Source organism: Apis laboriosa, unplaced genomic scaffold, assembly GCF_014066325.1.
Source record: "Apis laboriosa isolate Shangri-la unplaced genomic scaffold, ASM1406632v1 scaffold45_cov149, whole genome shotgun sequence".
Taxonomy (NCBI): domain Eukaryota; kingdom Metazoa; phylum Arthropoda; class Insecta; order Hymenoptera; family Apidae; genus Apis; species Apis laboriosa.
The window spans coordinates 1,129,787-1,153,281 of record NW_025223361.1 but is presented as its reverse complement, the minus strand read 5'-3'; the positions used below and the strand labels follow the sequence as shown (position 1 = coordinate 1,153,281).

Genomic DNA, 23,495 nt, shown 5'->3' with positions numbered 1-23,495 from the left:
CGAAAGAAAAAAAAAAGAAAAAAAGGAAGAAAAACCTATGACGATCGAGGGTAAAAAAGAGAGAAGAAAGATGCGTACGTATAATGCATTATTCCTGGTGGCTGCTCGGTTTAAGGGAAAAAGGACTTTGCTCGATATCAGTATTCGAGACGAGCACGCTACCTTCGGATAGGGAGCGAGGGAAAGGACACGAAGAGGAAAGGGAGAATGGAAAGTGGTAGAAAGAGGAAAGACGTAGAACAAGGGTAGAAGAGTATGGAGGAGGGTGGATTTTCCTGAGGGAAGGCGATAGAAGAAAGAGGTTGGGGAGAGAAGTCGGACAGGGTGGCTCGCAATTTCGAAATGGATTCCACTCTGCCGCCATACCCCGGCGCTTTCCTCGTCTTTCTTCCATCTACCTCGTTTCTCTTCGTTCTTCTTCTTTCCTTTTTGCTCTCTTTATTTCTCTCTCTCTTTCTCTTTTATCTTTGCACAAGGCGTACCACCAACTTGGTGGGGTGGATCAGCTTCATTCCTGGCTTGCTGTTCGCGAGGACGAGGGGCTTGGGACGATCTCGAGTAGGTGGATTGGATGGAAAACCCGCAGAGAATTATGCCCTTCCTTACGAACTTTTCTCCAATTTTTAAATTATTGTCCAAATAAAAATATACGAATTTTTTTTTTTAATATTCGTAATGAGAATCCTTTGGATGAATGATGGACGATGTATTGTCTTCCAAGTATCGAATGAAAATCGATCATACAATAAATACAGATTTTGAAATCCACTGTTCGATACGAGACACGATTTAGAAAATATAAAAGATTGTTATTGAAGATATATTCTGTTTTTACAAAATTTTTATACAAAATAAGATAAATATATTATTTTTTATCGATAATCTATTCAAGTTTTCCAATTATATATATAAAATAATATAACAGATAAAAATACAAACAAATTTAAAAGATTTTGGAAAGTTAGATAAATTTAGATGTATATCAATTTTCAAAAATTCCAAAAATATATATGGAGATTCTTATTTCACATATATGTGAATAAAATCGAATCAATTCGTTAATTTTACTATATGGATACTTGTACCATAAATATGATATAAACACTGATATAATAAGTACTTCTAAAGGTTATACTGCATTTACATTGTATATATAATATAATGACATATACAAATACTTACATAATAGAACTTTTAAACGATAGAAGATGAAACAAAAGTCAAACATCTACAATAAAAGAAACTTCTTCAATTATAATTATAAATTTATTATAATATTTATTTAAATCACAATTCTTCTGCAATATAATTAAAAATAACATTTGTAATATTTGTTCAATAACATACGATAGATATCAGCTCAAAAAAAATTTCAATATATTAAAAAAAATTAAAGATCGTTAAATATAACAGAACAGGAATGAATGAGACCGTACATGATTATAGGGAAAAACTTATAAAAGTAAGATATACATGAAAAAGTAAAGGAGTATCATTCATGGAAGACGAATAAAAATTACGTATGATTTTAGAAAAACGATAGAATACAATTACATTAAAATAAAATTATTAATTTAATATAATATTAAAATATGATTAGTATTAAATGCAATAACATAAATATACATTAAAATAAATATATAATTTCTTTAATTCAAATTTTTCCCAAAATGAATGAAACCGTACATAATTATAGGAAGAAAACTATAATGAGTAAGATATAGGTGAAAAAGTAAAAAAGTATGGGAGACGAACGAAAATTGTATGTGAAATTAGAAAACAATATTATTATATTATATAGATAGAATACAATATTATTATATTAAAATAAAATTATTAGTGTAATAAATAAATATAAATTAAAATCAATATTTAGTTTCTTTGATTCAAATTTTTCTCTGCACTTATAAAAAAAGATGAAAACTGACAAGACTTGTTTTTTCGATAGAAAATCTTCGTAAGAAAAATTATAGATCGTTAATATATAACAAAACGAGAATGAATGAGACCATACATGATTATAGAAACAAACCTATAATAAATTATAGGTGAAAAAGTAAAGTGTCATGGAAGTCGAATGAAAATTGCGTGTAAAATTATAAAAACATAATATTATTATATTAAAATAAAATTATTAGTGTAATAAATAAATGTAAATTAAAATAAATACACAATTTATTTAATTCAAATATTTCCTTGCTATTGTAAAAAAAATAAAAATTGACAAGACTTCTTTCTTCATGTTCGTTAAAAAATCTTAAGAAAAATTAAAGACCGTTAAATACACAAAGAACGAGAATAAATGAAACCGTACATGATTATAAAAACAAATCTATAATGAGTAAGATATAGGTGAAAATGTAAAATATCAAGGAAGACGAATAAAAATTGCGTATGATTTTAGAAAAACGATAGAATACAATTACATTAAAATAAAATTATTAATTTAATATAATATTAAAATATAATTAGTATTAATGCAATAACATAAATATACATTACAATAAATATATAATTTTCATAATTCAAATTTTTCTAAAATGAATGAAACCGTACATGATTATAGGAAGAAATCTATAATGAGTAAGATATAGATGAAAAATTAAGTAAGTGTTATGGAAGATGTGCAAAAAAGATGTGTGGAATAGAGAGACAATATAATATAATATTATTATATTAAAATAAAATTATTAGTATTAAAATAAAATTAGTGTTAAGTGCAATAAATAAATAAAAATTAAAATAAATATATAGTTTATTTAATTCCACTTTTTCCTTCTTTGGTAAAAAAAAGACGAAAATTGACAAGATTTATTTCTTCATATTAGTTAGAAAATCATCAACCAAAATTAAAGATCATAAAATATATAACAAAGAACGAAAATGTATGATTATAGATATAAATGTATAATAAATAATAGATAGAAAATAATATAGATAGAAAATAGATAGAAAATAAAATGTAAATAGAAAAGTGAGTGACTATCATAGAAGACGATCGAAAAATTCGTGTGAAATTAAATAATAATAGAATAAAATATTGTTATATTAAAACGAAATTATTATTACTACTAAAGTAAGATTAATGTTAAGTATAATGAATAAATGTAAATTAAAATAAGTATATAGTTTATTTAATTAAAATATTTCTTCGCTATTGTAAGAAAAGATGAAAATTGACAAAACTTGCTCCTTCATGTTCGTTATAAAATTTTAAGAAAAATTGAAGACTGTTAAATATATAAAACAGAACGAGAATGAATGAGACCGTACATGATTATAGAAACAAATCTATAATGAGTAAGATATAGGTGAAAATGTAAAATATCAAGGAAGACGAATAAAAATTGCGTATGATTTTAGAAAAACGATAGAATACAATTACATTAAAATAAAATTATTAATTTAATATAATATTAAAATATAATTAGTATTAATGCAATAACATAAATATACATTACAATAAATATATAATTTTTGTAATTCAAATTTTTCTTAAAATGAATGAAACCGTACATGATTATAGGAAGAAATCTATAATGAGTAAGATATAGATGAAAAATTAAGTAAGTGTTATGGAAGACGTGCAAAAAAGATGTGAGGAATAGAGAGACGATACAATATTATTATATTAAAATATAATTATTAGTATTAAAATAAAATTAATGTTAAGTGCAATAAATAAATAAAAATTAAAATAAATATATAATTTATTTAATTCCATTTTTTCCTTCTTTGGTAAAAAAAAGACGAAAATTGACAAGATTTATTTTTTCATATTAGTTAGAAAATCATCAAGCAAAATTAAAGATCATAAAATATATAACAAAGAACGAAAATATATGATTATAGATATCAATGTATAATAAATAAGATATAGATAGAAAATAGATAGAAAATAAAATGTAGATAGAAAAGTGAGTGACTATCATAGAAGACGATTGAAAAATTTGTGTGAAATTAAATAATAATAGAATAAAATATTATTATATTAAAAGGAAATTATTATTACTACTAAAGTAAGATTAATGTTAAGTATAATGAATAAATGTAAATTAAAATAAGTATATAGTTTATTTAATTAAAATATTTCTTCGTTATTAAAAAAAAGATGAAAATTGACAAGACTTGTTTCTTCATGTTTGTTATAAAATTTTAAGAAAAATTGAAGACTGTTAAATATATAAATATATAAAAAATATATAAAAATATATAAATATATTAAATATATAAAACAGAACGAGAATGAATGAGATCGTACATGATTAGGATGAAACTTATAATGAGTAAGATATAGGTGAAAAAGTAAATGAGTGTCATGGAAGACGAACAAAAATAAAATACATGAAATTAGAAAAACGATAGAATATAATATTATTATATTAAAATAAAATTATTAATATTAATATTAAAATTAAAATATTAAAATAAAATTAAAATTATTAATTTTAAAATGTTAAAGATTAGTGTTAAGTGTAATAAATAAATGTAGATTAAAACAAATACACAATTTATTTAATTCAAATATTTCCTTGCTATGGTAAAAAAAGATAAAAATCGACAAGACTTATTTCTTCATATACGTTATAAAATCTTAAGAAAAAATAAAGATAGTTTAATATAAAATATATAACAAAGAACGAGAATGAATGAAACCGTACATGATTATAGGATGAAACCTATAATGAATAAGATATAGGTGAAAAAGTAAAAAAGTATCATGGAAGACGAACGAACGAAAATTGTACTTGAAGTTAGAAAAACAATAGAATATAATATTATTATATTAAGACAAAAATATTAAAAGAACATTAGTGTTTAGTATAATAAATAAATATCAATTAAAATAAATATATAATTTACTTAATTCAAATTTTTCCTTGCTCTTGTAAAAAAAATTAACGAAAATTGACAAGATTTATTTCTTTATGAACGTTATAAAATCTTAAGAAAAAATAAAAATGGTTAAATATGTAATACAGAACAAGAATGTATGAAATCATATATAATTATAAGAAGAAATATATAATAAATAAGATATAAATAAAAAAGTGAGTAATTGTTATGGAGAACGAATGAAAAATGTATGTGAAGTTAAAAAAACAATAGGATTCGATATTATTATATTAAAATAAAACTACTATTAGTATTAAAATAAAGTTAATGTTATATACAATATATAAACATATATTAAAATAAATATTATTTAAAATAAAAATTAATTTATGTAATTAAATTATTTCCTTGCTACTGTAAAAAAAAACGAAAATTGATAAGATTTGTTTCTTCATGTTAGTTAGAAAATCATCAAGCAAAATTAAAGATCATAAAATATATAACAAAAAATGAATGTACATGATCATACGAAGAAACCTAGAATGAGTAAGATATAGATAAAAAATTAAATAAGTGTTACGAAAGACGTGCAAAAAGGACGTGTGGAATAGAGAGACAATATAATATAATATTATTATATTAAAATAAAATTATTAGTATTAAAATAAAATTAGTGTTAAGTGCAATAAATAAATAAAAATTAAATAAATAAATTAAAATAAATATAAATAAATAATTTATTTAATTCAAATTTTTCCCTGCTCTGATAAAAAAAAGACGAAAATTTGACATAACTTATTTCTTCATGTTAGTTAGAAAATCATCAAGTAAAATTAAAGATTATAAAATATATAACAAAGAACGAAAATGTATGATTATAGATATAAATGTATAATAAATAAGATATAGAAAATAGATAGAAAATAGATAGAAAATAAAATGTAGATAGAAAAGTGAGTGACTATCATAGAAGACGATCGAAAAATTCGTGTGAAATTAAATAATAATAGAATAAAATATTATTATATTAAAATAAAATTATTATTACTACTAAAGTAAGATTAATGTTAAATATAATGAATAAATGTAAATTAAAATAAGTATATAGTTTATTTAATTAAAATATTTCCTTGCTATTAAAAAAAAGATGAAAATTGACAAGTCTTGTTTCTTCATGTTCGTTATAAAATCTTAAGAAAAATTGAAGACTGTTAAATATATAAAACAGAACGAGAATGAATGAGACCGTACATGATTATAAGATGAAACCTATAATGAATAAGATATAGGTGAAAAAGTAAATGAGTGTCATGGAAGACGAACGAAAATTCTATGTGAAATTAGAAAAAATGATAGAATATTATTATTATAATACAATATTATTAATAGAATATAATATTATTAAAATAAAAATATTAAAAAAAGATGAGTGTTTAGTACAATAAATAAATATCAATTAAAATAAATATATAGTTTACTTAATTTAAATTTTTCCCTGCTCTTGTAAATTAATGAAAATTGATAAGACTTGTTTTTTTATATACGTTATAAAATCTTAAGAAAAAATAAAGATAGTTAAATGCATAACAAAGAACGAGAATGAATGAAACTGTACACGATTATAGAAAGAAACGTATAATGAATAAGATATAGGTGAAAAAGTAAAAAAATGTTATGGAAGACAAATAAAAATTGTATAAAATTAGAAAAACGACAAAATAAAAAATTATTATATTAAAATAAAATTATTATTTTAATATAATATTAAAATATGATTAGTGTTAAGTGCAATAACATAAATATACATTAAAATAAATATATAATTCAAATTTTTCCTTGCACTTCTAAAAAAAAGATGAAAATTAACAAAATTTGTTCCTTCATGTTAGTTAGAAAATCATCAAGTAAAATTAAAGATCGCTAAATATATAACAAAAAATGAATGAGACCGTATATGATTATACGAAGAAACCTAAAATGAGTAAGATATAGATGTAAAATTAAGTAAGTGTTATGGAAGCAAAAAAGTGCAAAAAAGACGTGTGGAATAAAGAGACAATACAATACAATATTATTATATTAAAATAAAATTATTAAATATTATAGTATTAAAATAAAATTAGTGTTGTGAAATATAATAAGTGCAATAAATAAATAAAAATTAAAATAAATATATAGTTTATTTAATTCCATTTTTTCCTTCTCTAGTAAAAAAAAGACGAAAATTAACAAGATTTATTTTTTCATATTAGTTAGAAAATCATTAAGCAAAATTAAAGATCATAAAATATATAACAAAGAAAGAAAATTAATGATTATAGATATCAATGTATAATAAATAAGATATAGATAGAAAATAGATAGAATATAAAATAGATAGAAAACCGTACATGATTATAGAAAGAAACATATAATGAGTAAGATATAGATGAAAAAGTAAATGAATGTCATGAAAGACGAACGAAAATTGTATGTAAAATTAGAAAAACGATAGAATATAATATTATTATTATTAGAATACAATAGTTTCTTTAATTCAAATTTTTCCCTGTTCTAGTAAAAAAAGATGAAAAATTGACAAGACTTGTTTCTTCATGTTCGTTAAAAAAATCATTATGAAAAATTGAAGATCGTTAATTATATAATACAGAACGAGAGTGAATGAGGCCGTAGATCATTATAGGAAAAAACTTATAATGAGTAAGATATACGTGAAAAAATAAAGGAGTATCATGGAAGACGAACAAAAATTGCGTATAATTTTAGAAAAATGATAGAATACAATATTATATTAAAATAAAATTATTAATATTAAAATTAAGAAAAGTGTTAAGTGCAATAAATAAATAAAAATTAAAATAAATATAAATAAATAATTTATTTAATTCAAATTTTTCCTTATTTTGGTAAAAAAAAGACGAAAATTGACAAAACTTGTTTCTTCATATTCGTTAGAAAATCAACAAGCAAAATTAAAGATCATTAAATATATAATAAAGAACGAAAATGAATGGTCGTGATTATAGGAAGAAATGTATAATAAATAAGATATAGATATAGATAGAAAAGTGAGTGAGTGTCATAGAAGACGATAGAAAAATTCATGTAAAATTAGAAAAATGAAAGAATATTACTATATTAAATTGAAATTATTATTACTACTAAAGTAAAATTAATGTTAAGTATAATAAATAAATGCAGATTAAAATAAATATATAATTTATTTAATTCAAATATTTCTTTGCTATTGTAAGAAAAGATGAAAATTGACAAAACTTGCTCCTTCATGTTCGTTATAAAATTTTAAGAAAAATTGAAGACTGTTAAATATATAAAACAGAACGAGAATGAATGAGACCGTACATGATTATAGAAACAAACCTATAATGAGTAAGATATAGATGAAAATGTAAAGTGTCATGGAAGTCGAATGAAAATTGCGTGTAAAATTATAAAAACACAATATTATTATATTAAAATAAAATTATTAGTGTAATGAATAAATATAAATTAAAATAAATATTTAGTTTCTTCGATTCAAATTTTTCTCTGCTCTTATAAAAAAAGATGAAAATTGACAAGACTTGTTTCTTCGTTAGAAAATCTTCGTAAGAAAAATTATAGATCGTTAATATATAACACAAAACGAGAATGAATAAGATCATATAGGAATATATGAAAAAATCTATACTGAGTATGATATAGATGGAAAAGTGAGAATGTTATGAAAAATGATCGAAATGTGCGTGTGAGGTTAGAAAGAAGATATTAGAATATAATATTATTGTATGATAATAAAATTAATTTTATGTGCAATAAATAAATAAATAAATATAGATTAAAATAAATATATAATTATTTATTTTTGAATTTTTTTTACTATTGTAAAAAAAAAACGAAAATTGACATTTTGTTTCTTCATGTATGTTATAAAATCTTTAAGTGGATCACTTAAAATAGTAAAAACGACGAATACTTGGGTAACAATCGTTAATCTTTCTTCATAGAAAATGAGATTTCTCATGGTGGTTCTAATTTTGCTGCGGTTCACACTATTAATAAGTGTACACGTATTTCGAGGATATAGCACCACGAACCTTTTGGCTCGCGAGTGTTATCGAAATTCCAACCTGAACGCTGCTAAATATACCTGGTCGCGGTTACGTCTACCGCGGTTGTTCTGTGGTTACCACAATATACGACAGTTCCCTTTCTTATATAATCGAATTTACCGTTTGTGGAAATTTTCAAATGTATTGTTTGTGATCATTATTGTATCAAATTATGATATTCACATGAGAAAAGACCAATTGAATCTCGTAAAAAACGGAAAAGAATTGCTAATATTGGCCTATAGAATAGAATAGAAGATTATTCAAAGAATTGAAAAGTTATTAAAAAAAAAAGATGCTGTGTGATGTCATATAATTTTGTTATGAAATCGAATTTATACTAAAAAATTTTAATCCTTTAAATATCCTTAATAAATATATTTTTTTTATTTTCAATAAAGTTGAAAATTATTAACATAATGTATGTGATTTCAAAGTAATTATTAAAGGTTAACTGATTTTACGATTTGAACAATTTCAATCAATTTCAAAATTTCTAAAAATTGTACAAAATCACTGATTTTATTGATTTCACGCTAATTTTATTTTTGAAGATGTTTTGAAATGATTTCGCGAAAGTCTCTCGAAAGAAATGTTTTGGTTCCTTCAAACTTACGAAGAAATGATAATTAGAAGACGAGCAGACACATCAAGCAGAGAAAAAGTTGAAATCTGTATCCATTAAAAATCGTACAGAATAAAGGAGTGTATGCACCAGTAAGATTCATGCCAGACGATGTTTGTTGGCCGTGATCACGCGATCTCGTAAAACTCGATGCGGTTCTATTCTCGTACTTGTCACGCTATTTTGCATAGTCAGGCAGACGTTCACCCTAATGCAGTGACTCCGGCCACCCCGTGGAGTTTGAATAGTAAATTTCGGTTATGATAAAACTTTTGGCCACGACGATATCAACCGTAATAACGTTACTTTTAAGCGCGGCAATATATTTCCAGCCAAAACTCGAAACATTGTATTATCCAGCCTCGCCAAACTGTGCAACCATGGTCTATCCGAAACACCAGTCTCGAACAACGATTGTATGCATACAATGGTTGTTCGTTTAAATAACAATCACGAGCGCTGTATGAATAGAGTCATGATAAAAAAAAAAAAAAAAAGAAAAAAAAAGGAAACAAAAATGGATTTTATTTCGCTCGGTGAATCTCGCTCTGACGTTATCTCGAAAAACGAAATGAATTTAATCTGGGATAAAGGGATAAAAGATCAGCCGTGTCGTTGAACGTTAAAAGAAAAACTGGAGAATGAAAAGTAAAACGAAATCACCGATACTCTGCTCTGTCTGACTCTTAGATGAAGGGAGAAAAAGAGAGAAAAAAAGAGAACGGGGTTAAAACTTGTTAATGGCCAGGCTTATCGATAGAGCGTCAACTACCCTTGGTAACTGCAGTTTCACCAACGTATATGCACGCGAATGCATACCTCTCGACACACGACCATATTGTTGCGTCTACAAAGAATTTCCACACGCATGCATATACACATCGGTGGACCTCAAAGCAAGGGTGTGCGTATTTACTGCGGGGAAACATCAAGACCGCTGACATACGGTGAAATATAGGGTTGAAACGGGTGTGGCAATTAAAGCACGCTCTCTCTCTCTCTCTCTCTCTCTCTCTCTCTCTCTCTCTCTCTCGCTCGCTCGCTCGCTCGCTCGCTCGCTCCCTCCCTCCCTTCCTCCCACCAACGATCGCTCTGTTTATTCTATCTCTCTCTCTCTTTTTTCGCTGAACTAGCGTGTGCGAGCGATTCGGTATTTATGTATAGCGAATACACGAGGTATACGAGTGACGGGCCCACGGTTATTTGGAAAGTATGCGAAAGGAAGGGAAAACATGAGAGGCGTTAAAAAGAATTATATGGTTTTATCGTTGATAAGTATGTGGGAGGGGGGATCGTGCGCGTTATACAAGCCATCGATGCTTTTCGTTTTAATCGCGTGCGCATATTAATGAAGAAGGAATTGAATATGCGTTCGTGGCGTTTGCGCGTGGTAAATAACGTTGTATTTTTCGCGATTGGAACTGGAAATGCAAAATAACCCGGGTGAAAAATCTATGGACGCCGTTAGCGATTTGGACCAAATTGCAAATAAAGTCGAAAATAATTGTATCAGATTCGAATTTGAACAAGAAAGATTCGAATTATTCTATAAATTTAAAAACAAAGAAAGTATAGATTTATATATCTTCCAAATAGAATCAAACATTGGTAAAATAAGTTTCAAAATTTTAATATTTGCTTTATTGAAGTTTTCTTTTCACTTAAAATCAACTTTTGAAATTTATTCTTACATATATAATTATATAATTCGTACGTATAGAGTCTAATTGAGAAAGATAGAGCATATCAAATATCATAGATACATATCAAATATGTAGCAATTTCAATTTATTTCAGTTTATTTATATCATTATTTCATTTATTTGATTCAAAACTTTCTAATATAGTATCATGTATGTTTAATGTATAATATTGCATTTTCTACGAATATAAGATTTCCTTTAATTTACTTTCTTCTTATATTTCTTCACTTATGAAAATATATATACACATATCTGTTTTGAGTTCATTAATTGTACATGATTATATATTTCTCTTATAAAATAAATAAACTATATCGACAAAAGTTATTGAAATGAAAGTGGTATAAAAAATTTTCAAATATTTAATAAATACATTTAATAAATACAAATCGAAAAGAATCGAACATCAAGATCATTATGTTTACTAATATCAAATTTATCGAATGTATATCGGAATGGAAACATTACAGAACTAAATTCAAAATAATAACAGATTTTAATTTTGAATATATCGATTTCTTACAAAAATTCCAAACAGTTGAATAATTTAAGAATCCAATTCCGTTTGACATCCATAGAATTATACAGCTCATGAAACAATAATAATAACAATAAAAATTATGATTTTAAGGAAAAAATTTCCAATCTCAATAAGAAGCTTAAACTTTATGATTAAATAATAAAGAAAATATTGTTTGTTAATAATTAATAAAAAAAATAAGTAGAATAAAATAATTTAAATATGATATAATAATATAATATAATAAATACTAATAATATAATAAATGATATAATAATAATATAATATAATAATATAATAAATACTTTTCTGAATTTGGTATATTAAATAAATATTAGATAAATCCCTATTCTTCTTTGATATTAAACTGCAAGAATGATTTTAATAATCTCTAAACAAAAGATACTTGAGAAGGAATCGGTTGTTAACAGTAAAGTTATAACTAAACAGAAGTAGATAGTAGATAGAAAATATCACTTGCTTTATATAAAAAAAAAAAAAATATATATAACACGTAGAGACATAGATAATTGTAAAGTTTTACAATTTCGTTGAATTTCGACCGCGAAACACACAATAGCCCATAGGGAATTTGCTGGCATTAAAGAGATCCGCAGTTCGCGATACAACTCTCCGGTTGGCCGACACGCGAGATTTTACTTAGCGCGAGTGAGTCGGTTCATTAGCACGCAAATCGTCGAATAGAGACGAGTCTGGTTCCCTGCCACTACCCTTAACTGGCCCCTTATCGCGTTGCTCTAGGGGTAGGAAAAAAAATTCTACGCAAAAATTGCACACCGACCCCTTCGATTCGATCACCATTGAATCATTCGATGGAAACATTTTACTTTTTTTTTCTTTTTTTTATTATGAATTTAATCGAATTTAAACGATCCATTGCGAAATGCACACTGTCTTATTCGAATAAAATATTTGTCTTCTTTGTTTTCTTAGGATAATTGCGTCAGAGTTTGTTGTATGAGCATTTTAATTTTAAAGTTCCACACTTTAAATTAATATTGTAATATATCTTGGAAAAAACTATTCTATTAGATAGAATATTGTGCAGTTATTGATGAAAGTTGAAAAAATCGTTTGAGGATTTCGTTATATTTTTTTTTATCCTCCAAGATCAATTAATTAAAAATAATATAGAAAGATAAAAATAACATAACATATTAATAAGCAACAAGTTTTTTCAAATACACGCAAAGATAAAAAAAAATGTAAATAAAATTTTCAGATTTTATTAATATTGTTATTTACTTTTAATATCTGTTAATAAATTGCAATTCCATAAAAATAGAATACAAAGTAAATATAGTATTTTATTCATAGTGAATCGCATACATGCCAAGGAGAAAGGATGTAAATCTTAGAAAAACATTAATCCAAGTATGAAAAATCATAGCAAATATAAAATATTTAATATTTATGTATCATCAAGATGTATCCTCGATATATTCATATTTTATTCTCTCCTATCCACGTATTTAAATGAATAAATTCTACCAATGTCATAAATTTGATGAGGAAAGAAATAAAAACGATAGATTTACAAACCTGTTCGTATTTCTCCAACTCTTGATGATAAATCTGTCTAATTTGGGCAAGTTTGGCTCTGTAGTCCGAATGTTCGATGGCGTTGTCAGGTTGTCCAGGTGGTCCTCCAGCAGCGGCTGCAGCCGCTGCAGAGGCCGCCGCTCCAGCACCACCACCCTTTTCCGGTCCAGCAACACCCTCTGCGATCAACATGTTATCCAACCTCATTAATTGAGGATCCGGTGGTTCCTCTTCCTGAGTATTTCTTAAAGATAGCACTGGAACAACGAAAGATAGGAGAAATATTAAATATTAATTCGAATTGACATTGGAAATTTTAACGAATGGTTATATGTAAATAATAATATTTATATATTTATCAGTGTATTTATCAATTAGAATCTGTTTGATATGATTAAAGTTAAGAGAATATGACGATTGAGTAATAATACGGAATAAAAATGAATAAAATAAGTGAAATAAAATAAAAGAAATGACAAATTCAAAAAAAAATCTTCTGATCTAAGTGATATGGAAAAACTGCACAGATGTGCTTAAGGTTTTTTTGTATATATAAATTAGAAGAAAGCAATATAAAATAACTATTATTTCAAGAGTATTAAATTTCTCATTTTCACAAATTACCATAAATTATAAATACAATAAAACCTTCCTTAAAATAAAAAAATAAGAAAATTGATGCGAAGAAAAAATATTACTAATAAATATTACTATCGTTATTTTATAAATCGCCTGAATAAAATCTGCACGAAAAATATACATATAACTGCTTAACATTTGAATAATTAGTTTCCACAGTGGCGCAAAAAAAAAAAAAAAAAAAAAAAGTTCGAAAATCGCTGATCTGTGAGAAGAGAGAAGAGCGCAGCTCGATAAAAAATTCTCTATCATAAAAGAATCAATTTTACTTCGATGCCCGCTCTTCCGTATCTTCATCCAAGTCCATCGATCCTCTCGCTCCTTTTGTCTTAAGGACCGATGCACGCAGTGCTTTAGAAACGGGGTAGTTTTTCCACGGTGTGACACCGGTTTTATTGTACTTTTACGGCGCATGATGGAGCTGGACGACCCATAAAACCGCAGAGAGCGAGGGAACCACTTTCTCTTTCCTCCTCTTCCTTGCCCGCCTCGTGTCACACAGCTCTTCCAGAAAGATGCATCTTTCGACAGTTTTCACCGCCCCTCCTTGATCATACATAAACCAACACGTGCACGCACGAGTAAGCACGACGAGGGGGATGAACGACAGCCCGTGGAAACTCGTGCAAACTGCCGCGAGATATATACTTCCTCCCCACGGAACCGATTATTCTTTTCACGATTTTAAATAGCGACGAGTGTGTTGTTGTTGTTGTTGTTGTTGTTGTTGTTGTTGTTTGTCGAGCGGGAAAGTTGGCCGGAACAAAGAGCAAGGCTTAAAAGTAACCGTTTCAAAGGAAGCTGGCTAGACTGAAAAGGGAACGCGGTTGTCGGAGGGGGAGGGGGGAATGGTGAATGGATGCAATTGTCGATGGAATAAAAATGGTAGAAAAGGAAAGAATAAAATTCTTTTTTTGTTATTCTGACAATAAATAAAGTGTTGCTTTTAAAAATCTGAATTTGACAGAAGGAATTCTTTCTCGCAAATTCACTTGAAACTTATTATTTTTCATTAATTATTATACAATTGTGTAAATAATTTTGGATGAATCGATATATTTCACATTTATATTGGTGAAATTCAAAGTGTAACAGTTTAGATGTTACTATCGAAATTTTTAGAAGTGACAAAGATACACCTTGGAGGGAAGATACCCTATTAAAATTAAATTTAAAATTCCAAGTTCCCAAATTTGAAGATTTTCACATACATATTTGGTGCATATATTACAGATTTAAATTTTAACTTAAAAAAAAATTAAAAATGTTTAAATAGTATCCATGGATAAGAGGAAAGGTTAAGGAATCCAGTTTTGGATGAAACGCAAATGAAAACAATTTCTACACCTTTCATTATAAATTCTTTCGTCCAAAATTCAAAATTTACCCCGGCTAAAATACCACGATACATTTTCCAAATGTACAACGTAACCCCCAATCGTATATCCCTCGGCTGAGATTTGAGGATTGAATTAATCACATTTGCGGTTATTTGAGCCGTAATTTAAATTCGTTAGAACTTTTTTCCTCTGTCTCTCCAGGCACCACGTTTCCTCGCTCCAGCTTGGGGGGAGAAAAAAAAAAAAAAAAAAAAAGTCTCCAGAGACGAAAGAGAGGCGAAGAAGGGGGTGTGAAAGTTGCCCGGGATTCGTGGGACCGTGAAACGAATGCGCGGAACTAATGCATTTATACGAAGTGTAACAATTAGGGGTGCAGCCTCGGCAAAAGGGGTTGAAGTTTCAAATTCCTCCAGGGAGCCGAGTGAAAGGGTGAAGACACAAAGTCGATCACTGGGGAACCGTTTTCTTTGAGAAAGATGTTACGGGTCGCGCTAACTCCGTCTACCTTCCTATTCGTTAACGAATCTCTTCTCTTTCTCTCTTCCATCGTTTTGGAGGAAACGTTTTCAGAAACTTTTGTCGTATGCTCTTAAGCCTAGTTGGAGTTCTTAAGCCTAGAAGATTTAAGGTCTGTTGCAATGTGAGAGGGGGGGATTTATTTTATGTTCGATTAAAAATTTAATTTCTTTTGTTCGAATGGTTATTCATACGTGAGATGTTTAAATATATTTGTTAAAGTAAATTCAGTAGTAACAATTCAGAAGGTAAATAATGTTTTTAAAAAATTCACTCCTTAAATTGTCAATATGTGCATGTCTGATGATCGTTCACAAACTATCACAAAGTCAAATCTAATATTGTATCATCTTAATTTTTTCTAAATAAAAAAATATCAAAACGTAACGTTATAAATCTCAATTGATCTCAATCAAGTTTTATTTTGATCTTTACATCAATCTTTTTCAAGTTCAAGTGAAGTAAGAACATACAAGCTAATAAAGACATCTCAATCATATTAATAGATAATAATTGTATCTTATTCCAGATCAATGATTACTTAAAATGTAACACAACAATTAAATTCAATTACATCTTGATTCAAATTCAAATTATTAATCTTCCTCGCAAAATACTTTTGATTATTTTTTAACCCTTTCTAAATCGTGATAAAAGATTGATTTACAGCTTTCTTCTTCAACAATCCCTCGTTAAACTTGGCGAGATAGTGTTAGAAAAAAGTATTCCATTCGATGCTGAATAACGTAAGATCTTGCAAACGAGTAGTTTCCAGTTTTCAAGAACGACTTAAAGAAAGGTTAACAACAGTCGGGAGGATATCGTTAAAACTTCGTTGGTACATCGGCCAGGAACTTTTCACGCTGCTGTGGATAATTAAAAATGAAAAACCTTCGGCCACTATCGTTGGAAGCAACGAAATAAAACGTACGTTTATGGCGGTGTCGTAAGGAAGAAGTTGCTCCATTGAAAGTTAAAAGATCTCGAGCCATCGACGTTATCTTGCGTTTATTCGATGGAAGAAGAAGACTTTTGCCGGTATCTAGTAAGATATAGACAAATCTATGGAAGAAAAGAAGATGCATCGCGAGACTCAATTATCGCAGTCCAAAATTAGATTATTTTTTTGTCTAGTTAGTATAATGGTTAATCGTAATGCTAATAATGAAAAGTGGATAAATTTGAATTTATTATTATTTAAAGATTGCTGTCTCAAATAATTTTTTGAATTAAAATTCTCCTTTTTTTCTTTCTTTTCGATAAAAATTTAATGAAAATATCGCGAAGCTTCAATTAATTTTTCATTCACAATCAACTGTGCTAATATCTTTCATTTATGTAAGAATAATTTTTTAAGAAAATTGATAAAGAATAATAAAATTAAATAATTAAATTAAAGGACGTATAAAATAATAACATTACAAATTAAAATTTAATTATTGAAATAAAATAAAAAGAAAATATTTTAGAGATTTGGACAAATATTTCTCTACGTGATGATCATAGAAAAGAAATTTGAATATATTTTATGATACGATTAGTATTAGATTCGTGAATTCATTACTGATATCAAATGAAAAGATAGTTGACAACTACGTTAAAAAGGGTGTAAAAATCTTTGAGACATTCGAGTTGGGCACGATCCAAAAAATTAAGAAACAAGTTGAATATATTTGAATTTTAAAATAAGTTCTGAAATTGTCTTCTCTAAGTATCTTTATCTCTTTTACGATTGAAATTTCGCTTCTTTTCATTGGTACTTGATCGAGCACAATTATTTATCTCCTTTTTTTGGCCAAAAATTAATATACGACCGTTCTCTAATGAATAAATGCATCGTCATGCGGAAAAGGAAATATTTTCCTGGTTGTCGATTATATTTTCGTGACAAGAGGTAATAAGACGCTATTACTTCAACCATTACAATACTTATCTACTATTACGTTCCCTGTTTATGAATAATTCTAAATAAAAAAAAGGATAAATACACATGATAATCAGCATAATGCAATAACGTTTCCTTATTTATGAAAAATCGAATAAATATGTATGAATAACACAACAATCGACAGACGATGCCTTCTAATAAAGAAAAAGACGAAGCCTATCATGATGTATCATGATGTATCCATAATCCTTGGCCAACAAATTAGAACTCGTAATTTTCAACATTTTTCGTTAATAAAATTCACAGACCTGAACGAAATTTAATTGCAAATTTAATTTTCTTCAATTATCATCTGCGATGAGTTTTACTTAAATCTAACTCGCGTTAATTTAGATTTAAAAAGAAAAGATTCTGAATATTTCTAGCAAAAAAAAAAAAAAATCCATGCAAACACGAGTTTATACTACAGCACATACACTTCACCACTTAATAAAAAAAACAACAGTTAATTACACACAATGTAACAATCGACAAGAAATTATCACTACAATCAAATATATTAAATTCAAAACGAGAAACACTGGAGACACTGTTAAAAAAAAAAAAATCGTAATATTAAAAATTCTTTCCCATACGACAACGTACAACAATAATATTCAACGGAAGGAAATCGCGAGCACGAAAAATTAAGCGTTCGGCCGAAAAATTATTTTCGGGTATCGAGCGGGAAGAAAGTAATCGGGGGTGGCTTAAGGGCAATAATCTGGCTATTAAGGGGTGTAAGGGGTGGAGGGCCCTTGGTACCGGAGTCGGCACGACGACGCAAAGACTGCTAACCTCCTGCGGGGGTCCTTACAAGCGCGTAAACTCAGTTTTACTAGCAGTTAACATTTTACGACTGAGACGGTCTGCCTTTTCACCCCCTCTAGCGCGAGTCTAACGCGCGTGGTCTCCCTCTTTCTTTCTCTATCACCTCCCTCCCCCCTCTTCGTCTTTCTAGATCTTCCCAACACACAGGGATTCGTCACACGCGGTTTGTCCCGGGTGAAACAGTGGCCATACAAAACGTACAGAGCCACGATACACAACGGCGCAACGCTCGTCGTTTTCGAGGGTCGTTAGCGAGCGAACTACATTAATATGACACCGTTGAAGATCGAGCTAATTGCCCGACTAATTCACGTCCTGTTATATAACGACGAGGACAAAGTTTGCGCCGTTTAGAAAATCGTCCAGATTATCGTCGTATTTTGTATATATCCGTTTCCGGATCGTCAGATTTCTTTTCTTTTTTTTTTTTTTCTCTGAATCGAGATATTTTAAAATTTTGTTTATATATATATATATATATATATTGTACGTAATTTACGATTTTCCAGGATGAGAATTTTTATTCGATTAACGAATAATGTGACGAATAACGATTGATTGAAATGTTTTTTTTTTTTTATAATATTATTTGTGAATATCTCCACACTCTTTCGAAGATTTATCAATTTTAAAAATTGATCCTCTAAAAATTCTAACAAGAATTCTAAGAATTATCTAAAAATACAAAACAACTTACAATAACTGAGAAACATAACTAATCATCCTCCTCCAAATATTATAAAACTCAAAAAAGAAATAAAACTCCATACATTTCCACAATAATTTTACCACGGAATGGCTTTTGGAGAGATATATCTCCAAAAAAAAAAAAAAAAAAAAGAAAAAAGAAAAATATATAAGAAAACGTATCTGGTGCTCGCGATAAATCAGATCGAGCGAGCACGAGGTGGACGAGAGGAGATTCGGGGCGAGCGGCCCTAAAATATGCAAGGTTTCCCGCGTGTACACGGAGAGGAAAAGAGGAGGGGCGAGGCGAGGAGAGAAGAGAGAAGAGGGTGAAAAGAGAAAATCGAAAATCCCTCGTCGAAACAACCCTTGGGATAATTTAGATCCGGGGAGAGAGGGGGAGAGAGAGAAAGAGAGAGAGAGAAAGAGAGAGTGGAGGCACGGCAACAGCCAGAGCGGTGGAACGCCGCCGTTGGTGTGTATTGATCTAAACGGGAACCCGTGAAAGCAATTAAGATAAGGCACGGTAACAAAGGGTTGTCGGCTGCTACCCGCTTTTCACCGTAGGAAAACAGAAAGAGAGGAGGGGGGGGGCGGAGCGGGGAGGGAAGGGAAAATAGAAAGGTCGGTGGAAAGTAGACGGGCGATAGAGAAGAAAAGGGACGCATCACCAGAGGGGGAGGGGGTTAAAAAGCATCCCCTGAGCGGGGGCGTATCGAGTTAAATCCCACCTGATACCGTGGAAACGGAAATTTTATTCGGATATACGTTAAATAATTCTTCGGTTCGATTGTCTTTGGCGATCGTTGAGCGATGGGTTTAAACGGATCTCGCGATTTGTTTGAATTTGTTTGAATTTTCATCGCGTTCGATTGATACAAGTTTTTTTATACCAGATTTTTCGAATTTTGCAAGTAAACGTCTAAGTAATCGCTCGAATGAATTAATTTTTTTATTTTGTGCAGCCAGATCTGATCTAAATTTTTTGAAATTATATTTATATTCGTGTATATGCTTTATCTTATTATTTTATCAGAAATTGAAGATACATATCTGTTAATATTGTAACAGCAAGTAAATTAATTCGGTATTTATGAACATGTCCATCAATTGGTATGCTGGTAAATACACGCTTTTATAGATAAAGATTTATAATTGTTATTTAATCAACTTCAAAATCAATGTTGACGAAAAAAGACTCGAGTTGTTCTGACTCTCAAATATATAATTTTACGATTCGCTCAAAGATCTAATAATTTACAATCGCTAATAATTTAAATGAACGATTTATGATATTAATTCATTTGTATTGTAAGATCACTGTTTCATGTCTTGCTACTATATTAATCAAATCACTGATGCGTTAAGAAACCATGGAGAAGACAGATTGCCAAATCGAATCACTATCCACATTATTCTCACCATTGATCTCATGATTTCAATTATTTCTTCGATGTTTTTAGAAAAAAGATTGGGATCTTTGCCGCCGACGAACACACCTACACACCTCACGCGATAGAAAATCCGATAAACCGTAATGAACAATCGCGAGGTGATGCATGGATGCATAAAATCGTACATAGATAAAATAAACCGACAAATGTACAAAAGCAAATAAATAAATAAATAAATAAAAGGAAATCGATTTGTTCGTAAATTGCGTTTACATCGACTTGAAATGCAAAGGGAAAAAAAAAAAAAAAATAGGAAGCAATTAACCGACGTTAATTTACGTCATGATAAAATACATTAAATTGCAAATTGCAAATTTTACCTTTTGCAAACATTGAAGTAATTGTAATTAATAAGGGATGGACGATGGTGTGAGTATAATCGGAGCTTGAATAATGGCCCTATCGATTCTATCAGGGTTGGTAACGTGACACGGGAATCGGCGTTTATTTGAAACGTGGAATTCTATGCTAGAAAATCTATGCGAACGCACAAATGTAAAGCTAATTCGTTTGTCGGTTTTATGTATTTCGCGTTTGCCACCGATGATATATCTAGCGTGAGACGATTTTTATATCGCATCGTGTAATATTCATTTTCACGTACATCCATTAAATAAGTTCGAAAAGTTATTTGAAAAATTGAAATGATTAAAAAAAGACGTGGAAAATATGTAATATATTTATTCATATATTCGTAAGTGAATTCAATGAAGAAATATATGGTTGTAACTGACGATACAATCGAGTAAGTAAAAAGAATAAATAGAAAATATCTTATATCTTTATTTTTTTTAAATTCAATGTTCTCAAAAAATGATCCTTTATATTTTCACACTAAAGTAAAATTACCTCCTATAAGTCTATTCATATTTAATTAATATCGAGAAATAACGTTCACGATTTACTTACATTAACATTATTCCTTTTTTCTTATTTTTATCCACATCACCATGATTTCGAACACGCGGATAATTCGTGAAAAATCGATAAAAAGAAAATTATGGAAAAATACATTCGAAACTTCTTTCATTATCTTCTTCCCTGGAAAGGGAGATCGATTCCCAAAATCCGCTTAATTTCTTCTCCTTTTCTTCTCGCCCTGAACTTTCTTTTTTGCTCCCTTTTCGTCCCTAATACGCGACCAGATGTAAGACGGAACGGAAAAGAAGAAGAAAAGAAAAGAAAAGAAAAAAAGAAGAAAGGTAGGGCGGGATAGAATAGCTGCTCTTTTAATTCTGGAGGGTGAATCCTGGCGGCAGGGCCGCGCGAAGGGGAACAAGGTGGAAAGAAGAGCGTTACCCGAGGGATCTGATATCGACACCGTGCTGTAAGAATATCCGGCCCTCCTCTGATTTACGAAAGAAATCGAGCCAAGAGAGGTATTCTGCGTTGTTGATATCGTGTTTCGCTTCGTTACGGGCGCTAGTTCTGCTCGAGTGCCTTTCAGAAAGGTAGCATCGTCGCGTGTCAGGCATTATCGTATTGTCAGATCCTGAGAAAGACGATCGTTGGCTCCTTGAGTCCTTGAGTCATTTCCTTTGCGTTTCCAATCCGTGGAATCCCTTTTCCTTTCCTTTTTTCTTTTCTTTTTATTTATTTATTTATTTTTTTTTCACAACCACTTGGCTATGCAGCGGAATAAGAGGAGAGAAATTGAGGAAAATAAACGCTAGGCGCAATATGCTCTGTCCAGTGTGCTAAAATTGTCGGCTAGTTTTTAGACTTTTTACTTCGTTTGTATTAATTTAGAATTATAATAGCAGGTAGAAACTTCTATATGATTATTAAGTAGATAGATAAATGTTACGATTGTAAAGTAAAGGAAAAGAGTGATTATTTTTAAAAAGTAAATTAATAGTAACAAGTTAATAGATTTAGTGATGTTCCAATATTTCAGATTTATTAATTGTTTCACAAAAATCTATTTGCATATAATATTAATTTTGTCTTAGAATAAGAATATATTAAAACATAAAATAATATATTATTCGAAGCAAAATACATTCTTTCAACACAGTATTTTACTACTTATCCACATTTCTTCAACATTTTCTCTCTGAAACCTATTTTCCGTCAAACTCTCGAAAAGAGATCATAAAAAAAAAAAAAAAATACACTGATTCAACGAGGTGCACGACGTAACCGGTTTTTAAAAATTGCACACCTATATCGCGCACGCAACGTTACAACGCCCCATATCCCGTGATACGCAATCTCCGATCCTCCACGGATTGTGATTCGAGTGAACAGAAAGAGGGAGAGAGAGAAAAAACGAAACACACGTACACACGCACACACACAACGAATAAGTATAAATACACATCATTTATTTTAATCCAACGGCATTGCACACGCGTGTATTTTGGTCTTAAAATCAATATATATATATATTGAAATTAAAAACAAGATTATTAAATAAAAAAATCGATCTATATAATATATTCTTAAATCTATATATCTAATTCTATAAATAATAATTATTGAAAAAATTAACCTAACTAAAAATATAAACATTAATGATTTATAATCAATCAATACAAATAAATTAAATTTTATAGAATTAAAAAAATAAATTAATCATTCAAAAATTATTATTTTATTTAAAAATATAAAATATAATATTATTATTATTATTAATAATCTAAATATAAATAATAAAATTCCACAAATTACTATTTTTATAATAATTTAAAATAAATAAATTTATATCATTGATTTCGCAAATCAATATTTTTAATTAAA

The 23,495-nt window shown here is 28.5% G+C and overlaps 1 protein-coding gene across 9 annotated transcripts in view; it reads right to left on the bottom strand.

Moving 5' to 3' along the window:
- Nucleotides 1–23,495, bottom strand: part of LOC122716462 (homeobox protein extradenticle) — a 69,009-nt gene that overhangs the window by 19,347 nt on the left and 26,167 nt on the right. For all 9 annotated transcript variants that reach the window (XR_006347028.1, XM_043939566.1, XM_043939558.1 and 6 more), the window contains one exon: nt 13,360–13,616. Coding sequence is in view for 8 of the 9 variants with exons in the window: in XM_043939566.1 (XP_043795501.1) it covers nt 13,360–13,616 (257 nt within the window). In the remaining variant the exon portion in view is untranslated. The remainder of the gene's footprint in view (nt 1–13,359; nt 13,617–23,495) is intronic.